General features: G+C 40.4%; 3 protein-coding genes across 8 annotated transcripts in view; all 3 read right to left on the reverse strand.

Annotated features, from left to right (window-relative positions):
• Positions 1-269: 269 nt before the first annotated feature.
• On the reverse strand, positions 270-1,414 carry LOC132857716 (tripartite motif-containing protein 29-like). The gene is made up of 3 exons (XM_060887694.1): positions 1,008-1,414; positions 659-754; positions 270-536 (listed from the first exon to the last, which is right to left on the reverse strand). The coding sequence occupies exons 1-3, from the start codon at positions 1,380-1,382 to the stop codon at positions 285-287; spliced, it is 723 nt and encodes a 240-aa protein (XP_060743677.1). The 5' UTR covers positions 1,383-1,414; the 3' UTR covers positions 270-284.
• A 4,918-nt stretch (positions 1,415-6,332) lies between these two features.
• The window catches only part of znf414 (zinc finger protein 414), a 110,114-nt gene continuing 91,689 nt past the window's right edge, over positions 6,333-24,757 (reverse strand). For all 6 annotated transcript variants that reach the window (XR_009649601.1, XR_009649599.1, XM_060887683.1 and 3 more), the window contains one exon: positions 6,333-6,660. Coding sequence is in view for 4 of the 6 variants with exons in the window: in XM_060887683.1 (XP_060743666.1) it covers positions 6,584-6,660 (77 nt within the window). In the remaining 2 variants the exon portion in view is untranslated. The remainder of the gene's footprint in view (positions 6,661-24,757) is intronic.
• On the reverse strand, positions 15,747-18,230 carry LOC132857699 (E3 ubiquitin/ISG15 ligase TRIM25-like). Its single transcript, XM_060887674.1, has 5 exons — positions 17,588-18,230; positions 17,240-17,335; positions 16,906-17,139; positions 16,560-16,719; positions 15,747-16,305 (listed from the first exon to the last, which is right to left on the reverse strand). The coding sequence occupies exons 1-5, from the start codon at positions 18,167-18,169 to the stop codon at positions 15,779-15,781; spliced, it is 1,599 nt and encodes a 532-aa protein (XP_060743657.1). The 5' UTR covers positions 18,170-18,230; the 3' UTR covers positions 15,747-15,778.

Below are 24,757 nucleotides of genomic sequence, written 5' to 3' on the forward strand. Positions count from 1 at the left end.
TCGTTTTTTCAGATCTGAGAGAGATTTCCTCACTCCATCAAATGAGAGATGTTGATTGACAGTGAAGCTGAGTGAGTCGTCACATCCAGGAGAAACACAGAGAGACGGGAAACTCTACAGAGAGGAAACACATCATAGAGAAGGAGAAAAGTGGACGAGAGGAACGAATGAATCTCAGACTGAATCAGAACAAAGACACACTTGTGATCTCAGACAGGAACATTTCTTGTTGCTGTAATGAGCTTTTAGGAGGAAACTTTGTGAGGAACAGCGCCCTCTGTAGATCAGACAGTGAGTGTTACCTGGAGGAAGTGGATGTCATCGTGTGTGTGTGAAAGCTGCTCCAGCTCAGTGACTCTCCTCTTAAGATCAGCAATCTCCTTCTCCAGTTGATTCAGGAGTCGTTCAGCTCGACTCACTTCAGCTTTCTCCTGAGCTCTGATCAGCTCCGTCACCTCCGAGCGCTTTTTCTCCATGGAGCTGATCAGCTCAGTAAAGATCCTCTCACTGTCATCTACTGCTGCCTGTGAACATGTCTGTAAGGACACACACACACACACACACACACACACACACACACACACATCTGAGATCAACTCTTTCTATTACAGTGACTCTATAATGTGTGTTTATATGAATCTCTCAGTTTCTTCCTCACCTTAATAATATCCACAGTTTGTTTCAGCTCCTGCACCTTCTTCTGCTTCTCCTTGATCTTCTGCTGGGATTTTATCTGATCCTCCTTTAACTCATTCTTTAACAGAGTTTTAACATGGTCTTTGTAAACTTTAGGTATAAAATGCTCTAAGAATCTTGTTACACTGTTGGCTGTTTAAAGTGCACTGACTGGTCTGAGCAGTTTCACACTTCATACCAGAAGAACCTTTGACTTTTAAAAAAAAATCCACTTCACACTGAATAACAGTAGTATAACTCAATAGAAAATAGATTTAAAATACAATTTGTAAAATCTGACTTGGAAAAGAATAATGTTGTCCAGTTCTCACCTGTTTTTTAGTTCTTTCTGTTTCAGTTGAAACTGTATCATGACCTTTGTGTTTTTTCATCGTACACAAGTAACAGATGAAGCTTTGGTCAGTACGACAGTAGATCTCCATCAGTTTGTCATGTTCAGAGCAGATCTTCTCTTGGAGCTCTGCACAGGCTTCAACTAACTTGTGCTTCTTAAAGGCAGGAGACTGATAGTGAGGTTTAAGATGATCTTCACAAAAGGAGGCCAAACAAACAAGACAGGACTTAACAGCTTTGTGTTTTCTCCCGGTGCAGGAATCACACTCCACATCTCCAGGTCCAGCGTAACAGTGAGCAGAAGCAGCTTGGAGTTCAGTTTTCTTCAGTTTCTCCACCACTTCAGCCAGCATGTTGTTCCTGCGTAGAACAGGCCTTGGTGTGAAAGTCTAAGTTTTGTTTTCTCTGAAATGAACTTTCTGGTTCAGTGTGTTATAGTGTAACAGAGAGAGGAGGTGTGGCTTTACAGAGAAAAGGAGTTCAGTCTTTAAAGATAAAGGTGAAGTTACACAACAGAAGAGTATTTTATAATGATACTTCCTCCACCAAGCTTTAAAAAGATTATAAAAATTATTAGAAAAAGTTTTATGGGGGCACGGTGGCTTAGTGGTTAGCACGTTCGCCTCACACCTCCAGGGTTGGGTGTTCGATTCCTGCCTCCGCCTTGTGTGTGTGGAGTTTGCATGTTCTCCCCGTGCCTCGGGGGTTTCCTCCGGGTACTCCGGTTTCCTCCCCCGGTCCAAAGACATGCATGGTAGGTTGATTGGCATCTCTGGAAAATTGTCCGTAGTGTGTGATTGCGTGAGTGAATGAGAGTGTGTGTGTGTGCCCTGCGATGGGTTGGTACTCCGTCCATGGTGTATCCTGCCTTGATGCCCGATGACGCCTGAGATAGGCACAGGCTCCCCGTGACTCCCTTAGATGTTAAAGGAAGAAACCTTGAGAGGAACCAGACTCAAAGGGGAACCTCATCCTCAGTGGTGACAGTGGAGGGTGTGATTATAAATATACAGTCTGACAAATGTCGTATAGATGCAAAAGATCACATGGAGTTCACATCTCCTCTATCTCTAGATGCCTCAGGATTCTCACAGAGTCGGCCTCATCTCAGTGGAGATCCAAAATCTCAGGAAGACTATTCCAAAGTTTGGGAGCTAAATAAGAAAACACTTTACCACCTTTAGTAGACTTAGATATTCTTTAACACTGAGACTGTGTCTGAGTACCGAACACTAATTGGAAGGCTGTTCCATGGCTCTGCTCCCTGCTGTAGCCTTTTGTACTTGAGGTACTACCAAATAGCCTGTACCTTTTGATCAAAGTAGGCATGACGGATCAATAAAAACCAAAAGATCTCTCAGGTACTGTGGCGTGAGACCATTACGTGCTTTATAGGTCAGTAATAGTATTTTATAATCAATGTGAAACTTGACTGGGAGCCAATGCAGTGTGGATAAGATAGGAGTGATATGTTCATATCTTCTGGTTCTAGTTAGGTCTCTAGCTGCTGCGTTCTGGACTAACTGGAGCTTGTTTATGCTCCTACTGAAACATCCAGACATTAAAGTGTTACAATAATCCAACCTAGTGGTAACAAATGCATGAACTATTGTTTCTGCATCATATAATGATATCATGTTTCTTATCTTAGCAATATTTCTGAAATGAAAGAAAGCTACCCTTGTGATATTATTAATGTATCAATAAATTAAATAAACCGGTATCAACAATCACACCGAGGTCTTTTACTGCTGCACATGATGTAAAACCATCCAGAGTTATTCTGTAATCAGAAAGCTTACATAGTAGAATCACTTCTGTCTTGTCAGAGTTAAAGAAGGAAGTTAGTAAGCATTCACATCTGTGCTTTGTCACAAGGCACCCTTATGGAGAGAGTGTGCTGCCTGCTATTGTTACTGTACTCCCCTCTTTTTGGAGGAAGGACTTCTTGCACTTCTTGTTCCAAAGGAAGGAAGCAGCTTGTTTGTTATTTTCACGAGACACACAAAGAGATAAAGTAGCACCTTCTTTTCCATGATTATAATCACAGGATATGAATATGGAAATGAGAACTCAATTCCCCCAACTTCCTGGCTTGTATTTGAATATTGGAACCTGATTGGCTACTGTATTTTCTGATGCAACAACACTTGTTTGTTACACATCACTATTGACTCATATTTTATTATTATTTGATCAATATTTTGTAAAATATTCAGATTTTTCTCAACTTTTTCTCTCAGAAATTCTCAACTTTTTTGTTATTAAAATTATAAAATAGATATTTTTTTCTAAAATGTTATGCCAATACTCTAGGCCTATTTAATAGTCTAAAGTTTTACGATACCATTTATTTGTTTTGTTTGTTTTATTTGTTATTATGATTCTTCATTATTATTATTGTTGTTGTTTTTAAATGGCATTTCGTCTATGCAGACTCCTCTCCATTTTGTCTATTGCAGAAACTTGCATTGTATTGTACACTTCGATACACGTTCCCTGTAATGAAGACAAACCACATTTTGCTGATTGTCTCTTACCGTATTGTCATCTGTTCCCCAATTACCACCATCATCACTCTCCTTTAACATCCCTCAAAACCTTCATTGCGATAAATTACTTGCAGTGTTATTGTGTTAAATGTATTAAGTAGAGCACACAACATTTCCAGAGAAACAGGACGTTTAGCCCCAAGGCTTCTGCCAGAAAGCAGAAATCTGGTGGAATGAAGAATCTTAAAACATCGTTCTTCAGATCTCATGGTTCCTCAGACAGATATCTGATCACTCTTACAGTAAGACAATAAAAGCTCCTGCACTGTTGAGAGGAATATTTCCGTTTGTTAAACGTGGAACATGGATCTATGGAAGGTCTTATGATCATCCTGAAGGATTTAAAAAGTAATAATAAAAATAAAGAATCATTACAGAAAGTGTTTTATTTAGTGGGATTAATGAACCTGTTCATCATGATCCATGACTCGATGAGATTATAAACTCACATTCTGTCACTTTTTGGAAAAAGATTTTTGTTTTGATTTTTTGTTTTAGTAACTTTAGTTACCACATGTACCATGTTTAATACGTGTTCAACCTTCACCAGGTTTGCAATCTGAACAACTTGCCACAGATAAACACACTGAGAAATGACTGAAAGGTGATCAGATAAAAAATTAAAATGAGAGTCATATGAGCTGTTGGTCAGACAGAGAAAGGAGATCATTAACATGGAGAAGTATGGATATACTGTGCTCCTCATTTACAACCTTCATCCTCTCATTTGTTCATTTTCACTAAGTTTTTTCCTGCTCAGGGTCACATAGGTTTAAATAACAGATTGTTATTTTTATTTTTTGTAAACAGAGCCAGCTAAGTTTAAGCTAAGTTTTCTGTAAGGAAAGGTTTATATAAGAGGAACATTTATGGAAGGAGTCTCCAGTATCAGCGATTTTTAACAATCTGAGGTAAAGCTGTTTCCTGGTCGATTTAATGCCACCCCACAAATCTCGGGAGGTTCCAGGAAAAGATGCCATTATTTATTGCTAATACTGTCGTCATGTCTTATGTATCATGATAGGTTAAATGTGAATAAACTCAGCAAAATCACTCTTGATTGCTGACTAGTAGTCAAGTCAAGAAGCTTTCATAACATAGTAAGCTAGTTAATCTTTTGTCTAAAAATAAAAAAAAATGGCGGTCTGTCAATCTATAAGACTATAGATTGATATGTAACCCATCTATGGGAAAATACACCGCTGCTAGGTTCGTTGGAGTTCAAGTAAGACAAAGCAACACAACAAATAGATTCACTTTAAAGAACTTTAGTGAGCCAACAAAACAGTACAAATTTACAAAACATTAGCTGGCAAAAAAAACAATTGAATGTGTGTTGATGTTTATCAGTGTATGTGTATTTTTTGTATGTGTGTGTACGTGCATCAAAATAGTCAATATGAGTATTGAATTCCTTTGTCATCAATATCCTTCCAAATAGAATTCAGATGGACTTGTGTAGGTGACAGTCATACCAAACACTGCAGTTCTTTTGATATGTTTCAGAATTGGATCTGTAAGGAAAACCTTGTCTCCTCCTGGATACGATAGATCTCTCATCAAACTGGGTGGCTCGCCATCTAGTTCACCATCCAAATCTCTGTGCCAAACAAACGCCTCTACAAAAGACCTGACCTGCATTTACAAAACAGGTATTTGTACAAAACAGTTGTAGAGCATTCATTTAAACATCATTTTCATTACTATTAGGCCTAATCACATTTTAATCTATTCAAATAAACCGAGAAATACTGTATGTATGACCATTAAGGAGTTAAATATATGCTGAGCTGCATAACTTTGAATAAGTTTTGTTTTTTTCTTTGTAAAAACAAATTGATTTAACCATAAAGATTATACTGTAGTTTTTACAGTGAAATGAAAATATGAAATGCAAGAAAACATGCATCCACATACATAAGAACTAAGGAATAACATACATATATTCCTAACATTGGCCTATTCGGCCCATACCATTTGCTTCCAAGTTTAACGTTGAATATTTCCTCCTTTGATACTTAAACCAACAGAATACTATTTATATAATCAAAAGAAAAATACAATTTGAGAGTTCAACTAAATAGGAAGTAATTCAAATTAATTATCTTTACTTCGTAATGTGAATCCACAGTTATTTAAACAATATTATTAAAGCATAATGAAACTCAAAATATGAACTCACCAAGATAAACATGAAACTTGGTTCATAAAAAATGATTGGTTCACCAAAAATCTCAAAAAATCAATAAATCCAGCTTTGTCTCTATTAAACCTGCCGCTACAATGAAACGTACTCCATCTGTTCAGGATCACCCTACCCCCGCTGGTCACAAAACTCATCTAACCAATCAGCAACGCCAGAAGGCGGGACAAAGTGTTAAATTACAATATGATTGGTTTAAAATGAAAATAACACGGGACAAGGTATCACAGTGAAATATTACTGGTCCTAGAGTTAATAAATGAGAGAATAAATGATAACGAATAAAAAAATATATTTTCTTCTATTAATAATTAAACTAACATTTTGTAACTGGGTTACAGATATAAGACATGAGCTTTAACATTTATAATCAACAGACAAAATAAAACAGGAATTACTAAAATGTCCTATTATTGATTCACATGTGAAACTGACTTCTAGCTCTAATGCAGTGTCTCCTTTTAGAGCTCGGTTTAAATCTTTACGCTTTCTTTTTTTTTTTAAAGTACACCTTAGTAAAGTGTCAGTATTTACTTAAAAAAAAAAATGAAGCACTTCCATCTGTGTCCAATTAGATCCGAGCAAATCGAATCCAAGTTCATGCAACTGAATCAAATACAGCCTTAAAATGAGCTACAGATACTATATATAAATAAACACACACAATTACAATGTAAAAATAAACATAAGTGGAAGATCGGCGAGATTCAGCTAATCATTACGTTATATCTTTAAATATTAATGCAGGTAATGCGGTGTGTCATTTCCAATCCGTTCAGTGTCTGACTCCGACGTGACTCTAAAGCTGGGTGTAACTCGAGTTCTCAGAGTTGGTTGAAGATTTTACCAGCGATGAAGGAGAACCGACTGCTGAATCTATAAATGAAAGAAATAAAACATAAAAACCAAGAACACACAGAACATAACATATAGTCATTCAGTTATACAGAAGTGTGGAGTGATATTTCTATAAACATATACAGTGGTGTGAAAAAGTGTTGGCCCCCTTCCTGATTTTTTATTTTTTTTGCATGTTTGTCACACTTTAATGTTTCAGATCATGTAACAAATTAATATTAGTCAAAGATAACAAGTAAACACAACATGCAGTTTTTAAATGAAGGTTTTTATTATTAAGGGAAAACAAAATCCAAACCCACACGGCCCTGTGTAAAAAAGTGTTTGCCCCTAAACCTAATAACTGGTTGGTCCACCCTTAGCAGCAAGAACTGCAATCAAGCGTTGGCGATAACTTGCAATGAGTCTGTTACAGCGCTGTGGGGGAATTTTGGTCCATTCATCTTTGCAGAATTGTTGTAATTCAGCCACATTGGAGGGTTTTCGTGCATGAACCACCTTTCTAAGGTCATGCCACAGCATCTCAATAGGATTCAGGTCAGGACTCTGACTAGGCCACTCCAAAGTCTTAATTTTGTTTTTCTTCAGCCATTCAAAGGTGTACCCAAGTTCACTTCAGCTTGAGGTCACGCAGAATTCATGGTTCCATTTATCACAGCAAGTCTTCCAGGTTCTGAAGCAGCAAAACAGCCCCAGACCATCACACTACCACCATCATATTGTACTGTTGGTATGATGTTCTTTTTCTGAAATGCAGTGTTGCATTTACACCAGATGTGATGGGACACACACCTTCCAAAAAGTTCAACTTTTGTCTTGTCAATCCACAGAGTAAGTCTTGGGGATCATCAAGATATTTTCTGGCAAATCTGAGATGAGACTTTATGTTCTTTTTGCTCAGCATTGGTTTTTGTTTTGGAGCTCTGCCATGAAGGACATTTTTGCCCGGTCTCTTTCTTATGGTGTAGTCATGAACACTGACCTTAACTGAGGCAAGTGAGGCCTGCAGTTCTTTGGGTGTTATGGGGTCTTTTGTGACATCTTGGATGAGTCCTCGCTCTCTTGGGGTAATTTTGTTCGGCTGGACACTTCTGGGAACGTTCACCACTGTTCCATGGCTGTCACTGTGGTTCACTGGAGTCCCAAAGCTTTAGAAATGGCTTTATAGCCTTTTACAGACTGATAAATCTCAATTACTTTCATTCTCATTTGTTGCAGAATTTCTTTGGATCTCAGCATGATGTGTAGCTTTTGAGGATCTTTTGGTCTACTTCACTTTGTCAGTCAGGTTATTTAAGTGATTTCTTGATTGTAAACATGTGTGGCAGTAATCAGGCCTGGGTGTGGCTAGAGGAAATAAACTCAGGTGTAATAAACCACAGTTATGTTTTAACAGGGGGGGGCAAATACTTTTACACAGGGCCATGTGGGTTTGGATTTTGTTTTCCCATAATCATAAAAACCTTTATTTAAAATTAAACTGCATGTTGTGTTTGTTATCTTTGACTAATATGATAATATGTTTCATGATCTGAAACATTAAAGTGTGACAAACATAAAAAAATAAAAAATCAGGAAGGGTCCAACACTTTTTCACACCACTGTAAATACACACAATTCACAATCATATCAATCATTAGGGAGATTTTAAATAAATTTCATTTATTTTCTACATTTTTATATTCCTGAATATAAACATGAACATATTAGAGCAACGCCCATTAAGGAAGCTAAACAATTAACCTGAACTTTATTAAACTGTGTAAACAGCTAAAAAAAGTAATCGCTTTAAATGTAAGATTTTCTTATTTGCCTTTGAAACATTACATCTTGTATTCTTGTATTTTAAGACACAATTGTATATTGTTATTATTTATTTTTTGCCGCTGCTATTATTTACTCAGTGAATTTCTTATTCAGGTATTTTATTTTAGCTGCCTTCTGTAAACCATTTAATGCACTATATACAAATGAAAGTACTGTCCTACAACAGAATGAAAAACAAACACAAACAACATATACACAATCCTCATGTTATGAACAAAGAAATTCTTAACTCACTTTGTTCTAGAGTAGTGTGATTTGAATTGTGTTATATTCTATACCATTGTTGATTTTATAGTGTTGGTCTTTGTTGTTCTCTCAGCTGATTAATCAGGAGTAGTTACAAGTTCAAGTTGACGTTCAACTTTATTTGTATAGCACATTTACAGTACAAACAGCCACACGGCTGACCAATGTGCTTCACAGTGCATATGACATTGCACATACACTTAAGAATACACACATGCACAAAGTAGTTCAAGAAACAAAAATAAGAATTATTAAAAAATAAACAAATAAATAAATTATAAATAAAATAACCAGTTTAAAAAAAGGTGAAATAAATATAAACCATAAACCAGATATAAACAGACATAAACCCCTGGGCAATCATGAAAAGGCTAGAGAAAATAAGTGGGTCTTTAGCATGGACTTAAAACTAGGAATGGTGGGTGCCATCTTAATCTCTAGTGGCAGGGAGTTCCATAGTCTAGGACCGGCCACGGAAAAGGCACACTCTCCTCTACGCTTGAGCCATACACCAGGAACCACCAACATGACCTGGTCAGATGAGCGAAGACTTCTAATAGGAGAGTAGGGATGAAGAAGTTCAGATAAGTAGAGAAAAGCGGTATTATGGAGAGACTTATAGACAAAGAGTAAAATCATAAAATCTATTCTCTGAGAAATCGGCAGCCAGTGTAGTGATTTGAGAATGGGAGTGATGTGTTCATGTTTGCGACAGCTAGAGAGAAATTTGGCAGCAGCATTTTGAACGAGCTGGAGACGCGTAATCTGAGTTTTAGATATACTGCAATATAAAGAGTTACAGTAATCTAAGCAAGAGGTTATAAACGCATGAACAGCCATTTCTAAAGTCTTAGGGGTAAGAAAGTGTTTAATTTTGGAGAGAATCCGCAGTTGGTAAAAGCTAGACCCAATAACAGACGAGATGTGTTTGTCAAATTTTAAGTGCTGATCAATAAAGATGCCAAGATTCTGCACCCGTGAAGATCTTAAGGTTTCAGTCTACCTTAAGGTGTGAATTGTGGGCAGGGCTTACCTATTTAAATTGAAGGTGAACCAGCCTACTCTTCAGTGTGCTTTAACTCTCTTCATTTGAATATATTGTCTTCTGGTAAAGTAGGTTCCTGACTTTTGTATACTATCTGCTTAACTCACTTTGTTCTGTTTGGTTTGTAAGTATCTCTCTCTCTGACATTGTAACATTAGTGTCTAGTACTGTTTTGCTATATTCTACCATACCTTAATTCTCACTCATTTGACTGCAAACATGTGCCTTAAACCCATCTCTGTACTCAATTCCTACTCTCGCAGATGCTCTCGTCCACAGAGCAGAGGTCACAATCCCAATAACCTCATCTACCCTCCTCTGTTGTGTAAATCTCAATCAGTGGTGGTAGGTGGGCTCTGGAATTGCCAGTCTGCTGTGAAAAAAGCTGATTTTATCTCTGCTTTAACTTTTACTCCTTTGATTTTCTTGCGCTAACAGAGACCTGGATATCCCCACAGAACACTGCTACACCAGCTGCTTTATCCTCTGCCTATGCTTTCTCTCACTCACCATGAGAAACAGGCAGGGGTGGTGGTACAGGTTTATTGCTGACAAAGAAATGGTGCTTTACACCTCTCCTCTTGTCACATTTAACCATCTCCTCTTTTGAATTCCATTCCATTTCAGTTACCTCTCCAATCAACCTTGTTATCATTGTTGTTTACCGCCCTCCTGGTCCTCTAGGTGACTTCCTGGAAGAAATGGACACACTGCTTAGTACTTTCCCTTCTGATAGCTCCCCCCTGACAGTGCTTGGTGACTTCAACCTCCCCTCTGACAAGCTACATTCTTCTTCCCTCCTGTCTCTTCTCGACTCATTCACCCTCACACTCAACAGCTACATCCCCACACACAAAGGAGGCAATGTCCTGGACCTGGTTTTCACCCGTCCTTCTCCAGCTACAGACGTGACTGCTACCCCACTACATGTCTCTGATCATCACCTGGTATCCTTCACCATCACTCTCCCTACTCTACCTAAAACTATCTCTCACCCCCTCGCTCTTACCCGACGCAACCTTTACTCTGTCTCCCCTTCTTCTGTAGCTTCTGGCACTCTTTCTTCCCTTCCTGATCCTGAGTCTTTTTCCTCACTACCCTTGGACTCGGCCACAGATACTTTCCTCTCATCTCTTTCCTCAACTATGGACTTCCTCTGCCCTATGTTCACTAAACTTCTTGTTCTGCTCCTTGGCTTTCAGATGTGCTGCGCAACAATCGAAGAGAGCTAAGATCTTCAGAGAGAAAGTGGAAGAAATCACAACTTGATGCAGATCTTGATTCTTACCGAACACTCATGGCCAATTTCTCCTCAGATGTGACTTCTGCCAAGACTTCCTTCTACAAGGAAAAGCTTGAAGCTTCCTCACATGACCCTCGGAAATTCCACAACATCATCTCTTCTCTGCTCAACCCCCCGGCTTCACCTTCTTCATCCTCCCTGACTGCAGAAAACTTTGCTTCTTTCTACCAGGAGAAGATTGAGGAAATCTGCCGGACCTTCACTTCCATTGGATTCACTCCCTTCCACTATGCTCCTGACCATCTCGCAAGACCTTCTGCCCTTCATTTCCACTATCGTCAATAGATCCATAGCATCTGGTCAGGTACCAACTACTTTCAAGAGAGCAAGGGTTATTCCTGTCCTAAAGAAACCCGCTCTGGATCCATCGGACATCAGTAACTACAGACCGGTATCACTTCTCGTTTCTTTCAAAAATTCTTGAACGCATTGTCTATAATCAACTGTCTGTCTATCTCTCACAGAACAACCTCCAAGACCCCAACCAGTCTGGCTTTAAAGCAGCTCATTCCACAGAGATGGCCCTTTTGGATGTCTCTGAGAAACTACATGCTGCTAGATGAGCTAAACTGTCATCCGTCCTTATCCTCCTTGACCTTTCAGCAGCGTTTGATACGGTCAACCACAAGACTCTCCTATCCACCCTCAGGAGTCTTGGGATTTGCGGATCAGCTTGGGAATGGTTTGCTTCCTACCTGGAAGGACACTCATATCCGGTAACATGGAGGGGAGTGACATCTGCTCCATGCAGACTCTCCACTGGCGTCCCACAGGGCTCAGTACTTGGTCCTCTTCTTCTCTCCCTGTATACTCACTCTCTTGGTGGAGTTATTTCCTCACATGGGTTCTCTTACCACTGCTATGCTGATACACAACTTATCTTCTCTTTCCCACCCTCAGATGCCACAGCTTCTGACTGGATCTCAGCATGTCTGGCAGAAATTTCATCATGGATGACTGCTCATCAGTTAAAGCTTAATCCTAGCAAAACTGAACTGCTGTTCATCCCAGGTGATTCATCCCCAGGTCATGATCTTGCTATATCCTTGCACAACGATCTGATCTCCCCTTCAGCCACAGCTCGCAACCTTGGGGTAACCATGGACAATCAACTGTCCTTTTCCTCTCATGTTGCTAATGTGACTCGCTCATGTCGGTTTCTTCTCTACAACATTAGAAGGATTCGGCCATTTCTGTCCACACAGGCTGCTCAGGTACTTGTTCAGTCTCTTGTCATTTCTAGACTGGATTACTGCAACACACTGCTCGCAGGTCTACCTATGAACGCAATCCGTCCTCTGCAAATGATCCAAAATGCAGCTGCACGGCTTGTTTTCAACCCGCCAAAGTTCTCGCATACCACCCCGCTGCTGCAATCCCTCCACTGGCTTCCGGTAGCTGCACGCATCAGATTCAAAACACTGATGCTGGCCTACAAAGCCAAAAATGGACCAGCTCCCTCTTACCTCAAAGCCCTCATCACTCCTCGCACTGCACCCCGCACCCTCCGATCTACCAGCACTGCTCGACTGGTTCCACCATCTCTCAGGGTAAGAGGCAAGTATACTACAAGACTCTTCTCTGTACTGGCAGCGAGGTGGTGGAATGAACTTCCCCTAGAGGTCCGGACAGCTGAGTCACTGGATATTTTCAAGCGGCGGTTGAAGACCTACTTACTGTATTCAGGAAACACTTCAACTAGCACTTCTTTCCTTATCGTTTGCATTTAAAAAAAAAACAAAAAAACACCTTTGACACTTTTTCATTGTAACTTTGAACAAATGTTTTAAACTCATGGTATCTTAAGTATGTAACTTAAGGAGCCAGCATTAATGCATTCAATGTTAGAGATTTAAGCACTTATGTATGTCGCTCTGGATAAGGGCGTCTGCCAAATGCTGTAAATGTAAATGAACACAGACAGTTTGTGTAGTAACTGAAACATCTGCCTTGTATAACAATGTGAGAGGTGGGGCACAAGAAATTGATTTTCTTGCTGATTTTTCCTGAAAGGACAAAGGTTACACTTCTTTTGTGGGGTCAAGTACTTACTATTGACTTTGAGGCACAACAATGCCCTATTTAGTGAGTAGTTTTTGAATGATTATTTTGTATTTTGTTGTTGTGTTTGTTTTTGATGAGTGATGGCGGTGTATTGATGTCCCAATTATATTTTTGGTTTTGTGGGGTTTGTGTGATTTTGTGTTTGCCACTAGTATGCTTGCTCCATTATTTTTCTTTGTGTTTTTGTTGTTGTATTAGCTGTATTCCTATTAGCTGTGTGTTATTTTGCAGGGTGAGCTGTTCTGTTGTGGATTTGGGGTTTTATTGCAATTGCAATTGTTGTAGTATTTCTATCAATTTGTCAACAAAAGTGTGTTTTATATGGTGGCTGAGAAGTGCAAAACAAATTAACAAATCTGAAAACACATTAACAAATCTGATAACAAATAATCCGAAAACACAAGGACAAGTCAGACAACCCAGAAGAGGTAGGTATAGTTTGTGAATGGAAACTTACCTATCATTGGACAAGACACCTGTCATTCAAGATACACAGGTGAATGAAAGGTGTCTCGTCCGATGATCGGTAAGTTTCCATTCACAAATTATACCTACCTCTTCCGGATTGTCTGACTTGTCGTTGTGTTAATGTGTTTTCGGATTTGTTAATGTGTTTTGCACTTCTTGGCCACCGTAGTTTTATTGGGAACTTATAAAATCATTATTTGTCTGATAACAAATCTGTGATCCTTTGCTTGGGTAGAAGCAGGAGCGATTCTAGGGTCAGAGCTTTAGGGGTGCTGCGCACCCAATGAGCCCCACTGCCACCACCCACCTTCTTTTCACACAAAAACAAAAAATATGTCTATTGAAAAATAACTTAACCATTTTAACATTGATTCAACTAACTACAAAAGATTTTTTTGAGACCTTTTCAGAACACCAGCTTAATTGTGAGAGTTCACACACAGCCAGCCCCCTGTAACAAACACAAAACCTTCTTCACTTAGCTGCTTTTCCTGACCGTTAACTCCATGTGCCTTCTTTTGTATCAACAGTCATCAGATTGGTTAGATTAGATTCAACTTTATTGTCACTGAACAAAGTAACAGGTACTTGGACAACAAAATGTAATTCATCTTCTGTAAATGAATTACATTTGTACATTTACATTTGTATTTGTATTTACAAATGGCCATCACTAACATATCTGGTTGCACGCCTGTCTGAACTTTCATAAACCAATATAAGTCATCAATAAATAATAATAAAACAAACTTCACATCAAGAGCAAAAAAAAAAAGAAAAAGGAAAAAGAACGTAAAACCAAAAAGTCCAAAATATCCAGATTATTTACAGAGGCCTTGAAAATACTTAGAAAGTAAAGATATAAAAAAGAAAGAGAGGGAAATCTTTGAAGTACTTCCCCTGAATCCCCATTTGGCTCTACTTTGGGTGAGTTCATCTATATTCTCATTTATTACGCAGGTTTATTTGTCGCACTGCTGTTTTTGTTTCACGCTCTAGCAGTTAATAAACAGAACCGCATGCGTCTTGCGCTACTTCTCTCCGTTTATGACTATGGAACGAGTCACCCAGGTCCTGTGCTACTCCACAGGCGACCCGCTGGACTGAAATAGTCCGACAATAAACACTCATTATAGGTGTACCATGGTGATTCAGGATACTGACTTCACCGATATGGTTTCGGAATGACGCACCCCTAAAAAGGGGCTAGCCTCGCCCATGGGTAGAAGTCTGCGCTCATATAAGTTACTGGGGTTTGAATCTCTAAGTGGCATAGTGGACAATTTCTCCTCGAATTTCATAGATTGTCTCTTGAGGTGGGTTTGATTCCCTGTCATACAATTATGATTCGGTCACAGAGATGATGTCTGTTGTGTTGTAATCAATATCCTTGGCACCATGAAACCTGGGATCAGTGATAGCATGGTGGAAGCAGTGAATATATGCCCATCATCTCGGCCCATGACCAGCCTGGTAAATAAATGCCTCCTATTTGTCCAGTGACTGATTTGTTAATGATCCAACCGTCGGTGTGTATTACTAAACGTAACACTTAAATTAAGTCTTTACACTAATTAATATCTTTAAACACTTTGCCAGTTCTTTTTTACTTATTTTTGATAAAGTGGTTACCAAGGTTGAAAAAAAAAAACAAGATTAAAACAAGATTTGTTTTAGATTTGTGTACAGTTTGTTCAGTTTGATCAATGCTGGAGAGAGAAGACAGAAGCATCCACTATGTTCACGCCATTCAATCTCCTTTTCGGACAGTAACCAAGAGGCCTAATAGACGTGGATGAAGAGGCATGGGAGGAGCATCCCTCACATTATCGCTCAGTAATGGAATATGTACAGAAGGAACAGATCAATAAAGTATCCCTAAGCACAGGAGTTTCATCTGAATGATCGGGTACCTCTCCCCTTACACAACCTGAAACTTCCTCGCCCACTGGCAGGGTGCTACTCTTTTTTTTTTATGTTAGACATTTTTCATATCAAGAATAATAAATCCATCCTAAGACTGCATACAGTTAAATAGTCTGTTTGAAAGCATTTCTTATTCCTAGAAACATTCAGCATTCATTACTTTTCCAGTTTCTGGACACAAAATGTCCAGTGTAGCTCAGGGACAAATTCAATCTCACACCTCAGTTAGAATTTTACTGAAAACTTTTACTAACATTTTATTTTGGTTCACAAAACCTCACAGATGAGTTAAAACGGCATATACTGACTCCAGCGTATAGAGGCTGAGTGAATGTGGTGTAGACTCTGTGGAGGAGCCTCATGGTGTCAGAGACACTGTAGAAGGACAGAGTTCCTGCACTGTGATCCACATACACTCCTATTCTGGAGGATGATGGACCTCGGAGCTCAGTCTCAATGCTGTTGTGCCAGAAAGAGACAGAGGAAGAAGAACACTGCAGACTCCAGGACTGTCTGTTGTATCCAAACAAACACTCATAACCCAATCCTTTCCTGCTGATCTCTTTATATGACACTGATATGGACACATTACCGCTCCACTCCACCTCCCAGTAACAGCGTCCACACACACTCTCCTTACACAACACCTGAGACCAGTACTCAAATCTCTCTGGATGATCAGAGTATCGCTGTTGTGTCTCACTCCATGTCACCACTCTCTTCTTCTCAGACAGAATGAGTTCAGGATGTGCTGTGTTTGGATCCAGAGTCAGATAACAGAAATCTACAGTAATAAAATGTCCACGTTAGATGTTAATCACAGGATTTATAATAAGTGTATGTGAGACACCTGTCTGTGTTTCTATCCTCCTAATGCAGCTCTATAAACATGGATCAGATTAGGGTCAAAGCCATTTACAAGACTGATGCTAATACTGTGTGATTTTCTGCAGTCTTGTTCCTGCTTACTTCTTATTTCTGTTAGATGAATTTTATGGCTCATTTTTTGTGAGGCAGAAACAATGTTTGTTTGCTTACCATGTGGATGGATTTTGTTGAATTCCTCCTCACAGATTTGCTCGACTCGTTTTTTCAGATCTAAGAGAGATTTCCTCACTCCATCAAATGAGAGATGTTGATTGACAGTGAAGCTGAGTGAGTCGTCACATCCAGGAGAAACACAGAGAGACGGGAAACTCTACAGAGAGGAAACACATCATAGAGAAGGAGAAAAGTGGACGAGAGGAACGAATGAATCTCAGACTGAATCAGAACAAAGACACACTTGTGATCTCAGACAGGAACATTTCTTGTTGCTGTAATGAGCTTTTAGGAGGAAACTGTGAGGAACAGCGCCCTCTGTAGATCAGACAGTGAGTGTTACCTGGAGGAAGTGGATGTCATCGTCTGTGTGTGAAAGCTGATCCTGCTTAGTGACTCTCCTCTTAAGATCAGCAATCTCTTGCTCCAGTTGATTCAGGAGTCGTTCAGCTTGACTCACTTCAGCTTTCTCCTGAGCTCTGATCAGCTGCGTCACCTCCGAGCGCTTTTTCTCCATGGAGCTGATCATCTCAGTAAAGATCATCTCACTGTTATCTACTGCTGCCTGTGAACGTGTCTGTTAGAAAACACACACACACACATCTGAGATCAATTCTTTCTATTACAGTGACTCTATAATGTGTGTGTTTATGTGAATCTCTCAGTTTCTTCCTCACCTTAATAATGTCCACGGTCTGTTTCAGCTCCTGCACCTTCTTCTGCTTCTCCTGGATCCTCTGCTGGGATTTTATCTGATCCTCCTTTAACTCATTCTTTAACAGAGTTTTAACATGGTCTTTGTAAACTTTAGGTATAAAATGCTCTAAGAATCTTGTTACACTGTTGGCTGTTTAAAGTGCACTGACTGGTCTGAGCTGTTTCACACGTCATACCAGAAGAACCTTTGACTTTAAAAAAAAATCCACTTCACACTGAATAACAGTAGTATAACTCAATAGAAAATAGATTTAAAATACAATTTGTAAAATCTGACTTGGAAAAGAATAATTTTGTCCAGTTCTCACCTGTTTTTTAGTTCTTTCTGTTTCAGTTGAAACTGTATCATGACCTTTGTGTTTTTTCATCGTACATAAGACACAGATGAGGCTTTGGTCAGTACGACAGTAGACCTCCATCAGTTTGTCATGTTCAGAGCAGATCTTCTCTTGGAGCTCTGCACAGGCTTCAACTAACTTGTGCTTCTTAAAGGCAGGAAACTGATAGTGAGGTTTAAGATGATCTTCACAAAAGGAGGCCAAACAAACCAGACAGGACTTAACAGCTTTGTGTTTTCTCCCTGTACATAAATCACACTCCACATCTCCAGGTCCAGCATAACAGTGAGCAGAAGAAGCAGCTTGGAGTTCAGTCTTCTTCAGTTTCTCCACCACTTCAGCCAGCATGTTGTTCCTGCGTAGAACAGGCCTTGGAGTGAAAGTTTCTCTACACTGAGGACAGCTGTAGACGCCCTTCACATCCTCCTGATCCCAGCAGCCATTAATACACACCTTACAGAAACTGTGACCACAATGGAGAGTCACTGGAACCCTCAGGAGATCCAGACACACTGGACAGCTGAACTGATCCTGATCACTGGTTTCTGCCATTTTCTTGAACTCACAGACAGAGAGAGAGAGAGAGAGAGAGAGAGAGAGAGAGAGAGAGAGAGAGGAGTTTCGTTTTCTCTGAAATGAACTTCCTGGTTCAGTGTGTTATAGTGTAACAGAGAGAGGAGGTGTGGCTTTACAGAGAAAAGGAGTTCAGTCTATAAAGGTGAAGTTACACAACAGAAGAGTATTTTATAATGATACTTCCTCCACCAAGCTTTAAAAAGATTATAAAAAAAGATTTATTTTTTAGAAAAAGTTTTTAAATCCTACTCATGCTAACTGTTAGCCAAGTTAGCACAAGTGACTCAAATCTATAAAATCTGCTTGTGTAATTTAGTGGTTAGTTCTGGATCTTTTTCCAAAAGAGAAAGAAAAAAATGAGGATAAATGAGGATACAGCATAGACAGTATTTTATCTCTCAAAGGTTCAATCTATTCCGGTGGATCTACACCAGTCTAGCAAGATCTGAAGCATCTGAAGAAAGGAATAACAGGTTTCAGTTGTGCTAGCGAGAGGAACGGAGACTGTTCATTCGGAACCCATTGCCCCTTTTCCACCCAGGCAGTTTGAGTGCTGGTTCGGAGCCTAATTTAGAACCAGTTCTTTCTTTTTCGACAGCCAAAGCACCGGCTCTGAACCAGGAAAAGTGGTTCTTAAGTAGCACCAAAACGTTGCTGGTCTAGACTTAAGAACCGCTTGTGTCAGGGGCTGTGGGCGGGGCTGGGGGTGGGGTTAATGTTAGCGCATTTGATAATGTACCTTAAGTATACTAATGTTTAATACACTTTTACTTTACCGCAATATGATACATTATCAGCACACATGATGGTATGTAGCTACATGCTAAGGCTAACTTTTTTCTGTGTTAATAATAAAATAATGTTAAGTACTTTCTCGATTACAACCTATAATCTGTATACAGATTACATGGAGCTGCACGTACACGTTGGATTCGCCGCGTTTGGATGCTAATGTAGGTTCACAAAGCCATGAGCATTAACAGTAAAGCAACATCCGCCATTGTTGATGTTGTGTTTGTCGCTGCTGCGCTAACGTTGCTGTGTAACGTGACACCTATACAGTGACGTCAGACTCGGCTCTGTGATGCTCTCTAACCGATGGAAAAGCAAACCGGTTCTTAGAAGGTTCACCAGTGGAACCAACTTTGAACCAGCACCAGCGCTAGCTCTGAACCAGCACCCGGTTCTTTTTGGTGGAAAAGGGGTAATAGTGACATCAAACTATTGTGCTGAAATTGCTGCAGTGAAGGAGTTGGGACTTGACGTGTTAGGAGCGTTTGAATCCAAGGGAACTGTAAGGACAAAACAGTTTGCTGTTAAACTATAATTAGAGTATAACTTTTAAGAATTCTAAACATTGTTTAATAATAAATGTTCTAATTTATTACACCATGTTCAGTATATGTCTGTATGTTAGGTTAAGCATTAAAGGACATTAGGTGAAGTGAGTATTGAGCTACAGTTGTCATCACATAATGCATGGGAGTTTGAGCTCACATTAGCAGCATAGCTACAGTGGTGTGAAAAAGTGTTGGCCCATTACTGATTTTTTATTTTTTTTGCACGTTTGTCACACTTTAATGTTTCAGATCATCAAACAAATTTAAATAGAACATCAAAGATAACAAGTAAACACAACATGCAGTTTGTAAATGAAGGTTTTTATTATTAAGGGAAAACAAAATCCAAACCCACATGGCCCTGTGTGAAAAAGTGTTTGCCCCCCTGTTAAAACATAACATAACTGTGTTTTATCACACCTGAGTTTAATTCCTCTAGCCACACCCAGGCCTGATTACTGCCACACCTGTTTACAATCAAGAAATCACTTAAATAACCTGACTGACAAAGTGAAGTAGACCAAAAGATCCTCAAAAGCTACACATCATGTGAGATCCAAAGAAATTCAGGAACAAATGAGAAAGAAAGAAACTGAGATGTATCAGTCTGGAAAAGGTCATAAAGCCATTTCTAAAGCTTTGGGACTCCAGTGAACCATAGTGAAAATAAAAAACCACGGTGAAAATATGGAACAGTGGTGAACCTTCCCAGATGTGGCCGGCCGACAATTTAGCCCAAGAGAGCGCAGCGACGACTCCAAGATGTCACAAAAGACCCCATAACAACATCCAAAGAACTGCAGGCTTGAATTGCTTCAGTTAAGTTCATGGTAAGTTAAGTGTTCATGACTTCACCATATCGACACTGTCGGGTGGAAACCTCGTATGTCCAAATTTGGTCAATTTCATATTTTTTCACATATCGATGCTATTGGTCAGTCCCCACATGGGTCTGTTATTTTTACAAGTTATTAACCAATCTAAAGTCTTGAAAATAGCTTGAGCGCAAATCTCATAACTCAATTGGACACTTCAACTGTCCACCTCTTCCTCACTCCGCGGGAGAGCGTTGTGGCATATTTCTCCTCAAGAAGAGTCACAACGAATCAACACGTCTTCTGAGGTAAATGTCTTCAAAACACTGGGCTCAAAGAAAAAAAAATACTGACCCCCGCTAGTTCTGGTGCTCGTCTGAGGACAGGAATTTAGTGCAAGACAATCCACTGCAACGCGGACTAAACCCTGTGCACTGCAGATAAGGTACAGCGTTTTTTTTAATTTCCTGAAAAGTAACAGTTTTGGAGATACGAGGATTCCGTCTGACAGCGACGATATCAAAGAGACTGGGCAAAAATGGCCTGCATGGCAGAGCTCTAAGATGAAAACTGCTGCTGAGCAAAAAGAACATAAAGGCTCGTCTTAGATTTGCCAGAAAACATCTTGATGATTCCCAAGACTTACTCTGTGGATTGACGAGACAAAAGTTGAACTTTTTGGAAGGTGGGTGTCCCATTACATTCGGTGTAAAAGTAACACTGTATTTCAGAAAAAGAACATCATACCAACAGTAAAATATGGTGGTGGTAGTGAGATGGTCTGGGGCTGTTTTGCTGTTTCAGAACCTGGAAGACTTGCTTTATTAAATGGAACCATGAATTCTGCTGTCTACCAAACAATCCTGAAGGACAATGTGCAGCCATCTGTTTGTGACCTCAAGTTGAAGCAAAACTGGGTTCTGTATGAGGAACAAACCTTGAAAGGAACTAGACTCAGAAGGGAACCCATCCTCATTTAGGTGACACTGTACAGTAAATAATGTAAATGTAAATAATGTCATTTTTACAATGGTTTATAATAGTGCAACTGAGAAATAATGGGTCAGTGCATTCACTGAGTTCACCATGGACCCAACACTAATTCCTTCCTTTCAAAGTCTTCAAATGATCTCTGATCATGTCCAGACCATACAGCTGACTGACACAACAATGGTTCAAAGAAGGCTCCATCCACAACAATTCATCAGTCCCTGGCAGAGTGACCACCGGGTGACAAGACTCCAACCAGTGGTAAAACATCAGAATTGATGAAGTAGCTTCCGTAAGAAGAGACGATCAGACTAGGAACTTGGAACACTGGGAGATCGGGAGTGGCATATATAGCTCTGCAGAGAGAGAAAGAAAAAATTTTTTAGGTATAGTTGTAATCAGGTGATGGACAATATGTGCAAAGTGCAGAGAGAGAGACTAAAGCAAGACTAACTATGACAGCATAACTAAAAGGCTAGAGCAGTGCTTCTCAATTATTTTCTGTTACGCCTCCCCTAGGAAGTAGTAAACACCCCCGCGCCCCCCAACCTCTCTGCCGTGGCTGTAAATAGTATCATTTATCTATAAAATTGTTATAATACACCTCTGCATAACATTGTACACTTATTAACATTAAAGAAAACAAAAAAAGAAAGATATATAGATCAACAAAGAATAACTTTATTAACATTGTTTTTTAGTCTGTAACAGGAAAAGACTTAAAGTGCATCAGTTTGCCTGAAATTAAAAAAGAAATTGCAATCCTTATTTAAACTGCAAAATTTTTTTGACCATTTGATACTCATTCATTCACTCAACCATTTCCATGTTGTAAAAAGTTTTTTGATTTTGCTTATATTGGGGGCGGGGCTGCGGCACAACCAAAAGGCCAGTCAGTACACCAATTTAAAAGTTTGTTCAGAGTATCACCCTAAAGGAGCTGGCCGAGTTTGGTGTAGATAGTTTGAAAGCCTGCCGAGTTATAAACCTCCAAATTTTATAATGGGAGTCCAAAAAAGGCCAATTTGAGACTTGGTACCGGAAGTACCGGTACTCGGTTCGCTTATAAAAGTCATAGCACACCTCTCCTCAATGAGCCAGTTGATTTGACACAACAAAACAAGTACAACAAAGATAATTGGTGTGAGAGGATATAAACAATTAGCAGTAACCAAGCTAGTGTTGCTACTGGGCTAACCAGCTAGAAGTGGATGCACTAATAAAATTAGCAATATCAAAAAGAGTTTCAAGCACATGCGACAAGAGAGCCACATAAGGTCTCTTAAGGACAAAGACTAATGCTTCCTTCTCTCTCTCTTTCCCTCCCTCTCTCTCAGATTCCCCCCTGAGGCCTGTGAGGACACTACCTGTCACAGGCGCTGGGGTAAAAACGGACCCAAATGCAGGACAGCTTTAACAAAAACAGGGATTTAATAAATAATAGACACAAAACAGGACAACGACAACAGAAGACAAGAAGACAAGAGGATTCCGTGCCGCACAATGCAACGCGGCTCAACTAAATAATACAAATAATCAATAAACATGAGGGACAGGTGTGCAGAGGCAGGGCGGAAAAGACAAGGGTGGGGCAGACACGTGAACACGAAACATAAACAAAAGGCACATGGCCAAAGTCCAGGCAGAGTCCTGACAGTACCCCCCCTCGAGGCGCGGCTCCCGACGCGCCAATCCTTCCTGACAGTCACGACGGGTCCGGGAGGGGGGAGCAAGGCACACGGCGAGGCAGGTGGGGGGAGCAAGGCACACAGCGAGGCAAGTGGGGGGAGCAAGGCACACGACGAGGCAGGTGGGGGGAGCAAGGCACACGGCGAGGCAGGTGGGGGGAGCAAGGCACACGGCGAGGCAGGTGGGGGGAGCAAGGCACACGGGGAGGCAGGTGGGGGGACCAAGGCACACGGCGGCGCAGCCAGAGTGGCCGAGCGACGTCCACAGCCGAACAGGAGGGCCGAGCGATGTCCACAGCCGAACAGGAGGGCCGAGCGACGTCCACAGCCGAACAGGAGGGCCGAGCGACGTCCACAGCCGAACAGGAGGGCCGAGTGATGTCCACAGCCGAACAGGACGGCCGAGCACAACCCCCGACGCACCACGGTCAAACCCACCACTCAGAACCAGGAAAGGGGGGAGGGCAGGGAAAAATAAAAATCCTCCACAAAACAGAAAAAAAAAATCCAGGGGGTAAAACACGGGCCTGCAACACCCCCCGCGGACAGGAAGTGGGGCGGCGTCCTCCATGGAAACCGGATGTGAAGCGACGCCCCCCACCAGACAGATGCGGGGCGATGTCACAGGACACCAAAAAAACAGAACAAAACTCGGGCTGGTGACATGGCCCGCAACCAGGAAGTGAGGCGGCGCCCCCCGCGGAAAAACCGGAAGCGGAGCGGCGTCCCTCACCGAAAAAATGCGGACCGATGTTCACCAAACCACAAAGTCCAGGGGAAAAAAATCCAATAAGAAAAAATAAATAAATAAATAAAATTGCTCCCAATATCGGCCGGTCCAAGCTTCAGCTGTCCTGCTGGGTCCTGGTCTGGCGGAATCCTTCTGTCACGGGCGCAGGGGTAAAAACGGACCCAAATGCAGGACAGCTTTAACAAAAACAGGGATTTAATAAATAATAGACACAAAACAGGACGACGACAACAGAAGACAAGAAGACAAGAAGATTCCGCGCCGCACAATGCAACGCGGCTCAACTAAATAATACAAATAATCAATAAACATGAGGGACAGGTGTGCAGAGGCAGGGCGGAAAAGACAAGGGCGGGGCAGACACGTGAACACGAAACATAAACAAAATGCACATGGCCAAAGTCCAGGCAGAGTCCTGACAACTATCCTCTTAAGCCATACTTCTTGTCACTACCTTGCCTAGGCCATGCCTCGCATCATGCTTTGTCTTCCCTCCCTCTGCTCAGAAGAGCTCATTTTCTGCACACAGTCCATTAGCACTTCACTCTAATTGCGTGGGCTGCTGCACCCATTTTTCCCCAGATCGCTGCTCAGTATGTGCACATAAAATTTGTGTTGTGTTGCTGATTCACCATGTTTTTATTATTGAGTGATACAGTAAAACACACAAGTATTGTTACTGATAAGATGTTTTGAACTTAAGTAAATTAGAGAAATATAAGAAAAGTTAGTTTGGAAGGCATAGTTTTTATTTTTTAGAATATGATTTTACTTTTACATGTTAACCTTCCTACTGTGTGTTATATTTATGGTTCTTTAATTTTTTCTTTAATTTTACTTTGTTTGGAAACTGAAAGCAAGTGTACTGCATCGTACACATCGTACAGTACATCGTACATGTACATGTACACTGCTTCCGCTTTGAGGATGTAGTAAAGCATTTATTTTAACATTTGCCTAGTTATGACATTTTATTAATG

Source organism: Tachysurus vachellii, chromosome 15, assembly GCF_030014155.1.
Source record: "Tachysurus vachellii isolate PV-2020 chromosome 15, HZAU_Pvac_v1, whole genome shotgun sequence".
In the NCBI taxonomy this organism is placed as follows: domain Eukaryota; kingdom Metazoa; phylum Chordata; class Actinopteri; order Siluriformes; family Bagridae; genus Tachysurus; species Tachysurus vachellii.

What these genes read in the sequence shown, in the direction of transcription:
- LOC132857699 (XM_060887674.1), bottom strand. Translation starts at nt 18,169, where the DNA reads ATGGCAGAAACCAGTGATCAGGATCAGTTCAGCTGTCCAGTGTGTCTG. An exon ending in AGACCGTGGACATTATTAAG is followed by an intron (nt 17,140 to 17,239) that starts GTGAGGAAGAAA and finishes GTTTTCTAACAG; the next exon opens with ACACGTTCACAGGCAGCAGT. An exon ending in ATGACATCCACTTCCTCCAG is followed by an intron (nt 16,720 to 16,905) that starts GTAACACTCACT and finishes TCCTCTCTGTAG; the next exon opens with AGTTTCCCGTCTCTCTGTGT.
- LOC132857716 (XM_060887694.1), bottom strand. Translation starts at nt 1,382, where the DNA reads ATGCTGGCTGAAGTGGTGGAGAAACTGAAGAAAACTGAACTCCAAGCT. An exon ending in CAGAAAGAACTAAAAAACAG is followed by an intron (nt 755 to 1,007) that starts GTGAGAACTGGA and finishes ACTCTGTTAAAG; the next exon opens with AATGAGTTAAAGGAGGATCA. An exon ending in AAACTGTGGATATTATTAAG is followed by an intron (nt 537 to 658) that starts GTGAGGAAGAAA and finishes GTGTCCTTACAG; the next exon opens with ACATGTTCACAGGCAGCAGT.